A 2,031-nucleotide genomic window follows, 5' to 3' on the forward strand; every position below is an offset into this window, starting at 1 on the left:
CGTTAAGTTTCAAGTTTTCTCAGATCACAAAAGTTTGAAGTACCTTTTTGAACAGAAAGAACTGAATATGCATCAGAGGAGGTGGATGGAGCTTCTAAAGGATTATGACTTCGAGTTGAATTACCACCCTGGAAAAGTGAATGTTGTTGCGGACACTTTGAGCCGAAAGTCCCTATGTGCTGCTTGGATGATTCTATGAGAGGAAGAATTGCTAAAGGTGTTCAAAGGTCTGAAATTGGAGATTAGAGAGGAGTTTGGTACTCTATGTTTAAGCTTATTGCAAATTTCAAGTGATTTTAAGTCCAAGATCGAAAAAGCTCAACAAGACGAGAAGGAATTACAAAAGGTATGGCTGGCAATTGAGCAAGGGAAGCGGTGGAGACTATTGTGGGATGATGACGGATTGTAGAGATTTAAGGGTAGGATCTGTGTGCTGGATGTTGGAACCTTACGGTAGGATATCTTAAAGGAGGTGTGCAAAAGCAGATTTTCTATCCATCTGGGAAGTACTAAGATGTACCAAGATCTAAAAGCAATGTTCTGATGGCTGAGAATGAAGAACGATGTAGCATTGCACGTATCTAAGTTCTTGACTTGTCAAAAAGTCAAGATTAAATATTAGAAATCATCAGGAACCCTTCAGTCCTTAGAAATTTTGCAATGGAATTGGGACAGTATTGTGATGAATTTTGCGTCGGGCTTACCTAGAACTCGAGCTGGATATGACACTATTTGGGTGATTGTGGATTGACTGATAGAGTCGGCTCACTTGCTTTCTATTCGAATGAGTTGTATGTTAGAGGAGATAGCACGTTTATACATTAACGAGATTGTGAAATTGCATGGTGTGCCTACCACCATTATATCTGACAGAGATCCTCGATTCACATCAAGGTTTTGGAGGGCTTTCCAGCGAGCATTTGGAACTCAGTTGAGTTTAAGTACTGCGTATCACCCTTAAACAGATGGTTAGTCGGAGAGAACAATGCAAACCTTGGAGGATATGCTGAGGGCTTATGTTTTGGACCAGCCAATGAGCTGGGATCGGTATATACCACTATTGGAGTTTGCATATAACAATAGCTACCATGTGAGCATCAGAATGGCTCCATATGAGGCTCTGTATGGAAGGAAGTGTCAATTTTCGCTATACTGGTACGAAACTGGGGAGAAAAGTTTGTTAGAGCCTGAAATGGTATTTGAAACCACTGAACAAATAAAGAAAATCCGAAGCCGAATGGTTATCGCTCAAAGCCATCAGAAGAGCTATGCTAATCAGAGGTGGAAGCCTTTAGAATTTGAGGAAGGAGAGCATGTGTTTCTGAAAGTTACTCCAGCAACCGGAGTGGGTTGATAAACCCCAAATTTGTGGTTTATCTTGTGTTGAATTTAGTGGATTTTTTGTCAACTTATCTCACATTTATTCAATGAAATAGCATGTGGTGCACGAATCCCCACACTTCGTACAGCTGTACCAGCAAGTGCACTGGGTCGTCCAAGTAATACCTGAGTGAGTCAGGGTCAATCCCACGAAGATTGTGGTTTGAAGCAAGCCATGGTAATCCTGCAGGTCTTAGTCAAGCAAATCAGAAGAGTTATTCTTAATTTGTATTTGTGAGATCTAAACTAGATTGACATGTAAAAAAGAGGAATAAAGAAAAGGGTATAGAATGCTTTGTGAATTGGAATGTAAACAAGGATAAGGAATTAGTTAAGGATTGGAGTTGCTTTGTCTTTTGGAATTAACTCTTATATTACTGCTTCCTTTGCTTCTGAATGATCTATTCTATCGTAGGCTGTATGTGATCAACGCCATTGGCCGTGGTCATCAATCTCCTATGCTTCAAATCAAACGCCATTGGCCGTGGTCATCCAATCTGAACGAGGGTGACGCTCTAGCAGTTCATTCTCTTATCGATCCTACTCAAAGCGCCACAGATAAGGTCGAATCTTTCGGATAAGAGAATGCTACTTCTTTGGGTTCTAGCCTCTACCACAGAGACCCTAATCTCCCCGAAAATTGGTTGAACA

General features: G+C 40.8%; 1 protein-coding gene across 1 annotated transcript; it reads left to right on the plus strand.

Annotated features, from left to right (window-relative positions):
* The first annotated feature begins 985 nt into the window (after window positions 1-985).
* LOC148574185 (uncharacterized) lies at window positions 986-1,354 on the plus strand. Its single transcript, XM_088505867.1, has one exon. It carries the CDS (start codon window positions 986-988, stop codon window positions 1,352-1,354), a length of 369 nt encoding a protein of 122 aa, XP_088361993.1.
* The last annotated feature ends 677 nt before the right edge of the window (window positions 1,355-2,031 follow it).

Source organism: Arachis ipaensis, chromosome B2, assembly GCF_059453495.1.
Source record: "Arachis ipaensis isolate K30076 ecotype BB chromosome B2, ASM5945349v1, whole genome shotgun sequence".
NCBI lineage: Eukaryota > Viridiplantae > Streptophyta > Magnoliopsida > Fabales > Fabaceae > Arachis > Arachis ipaensis.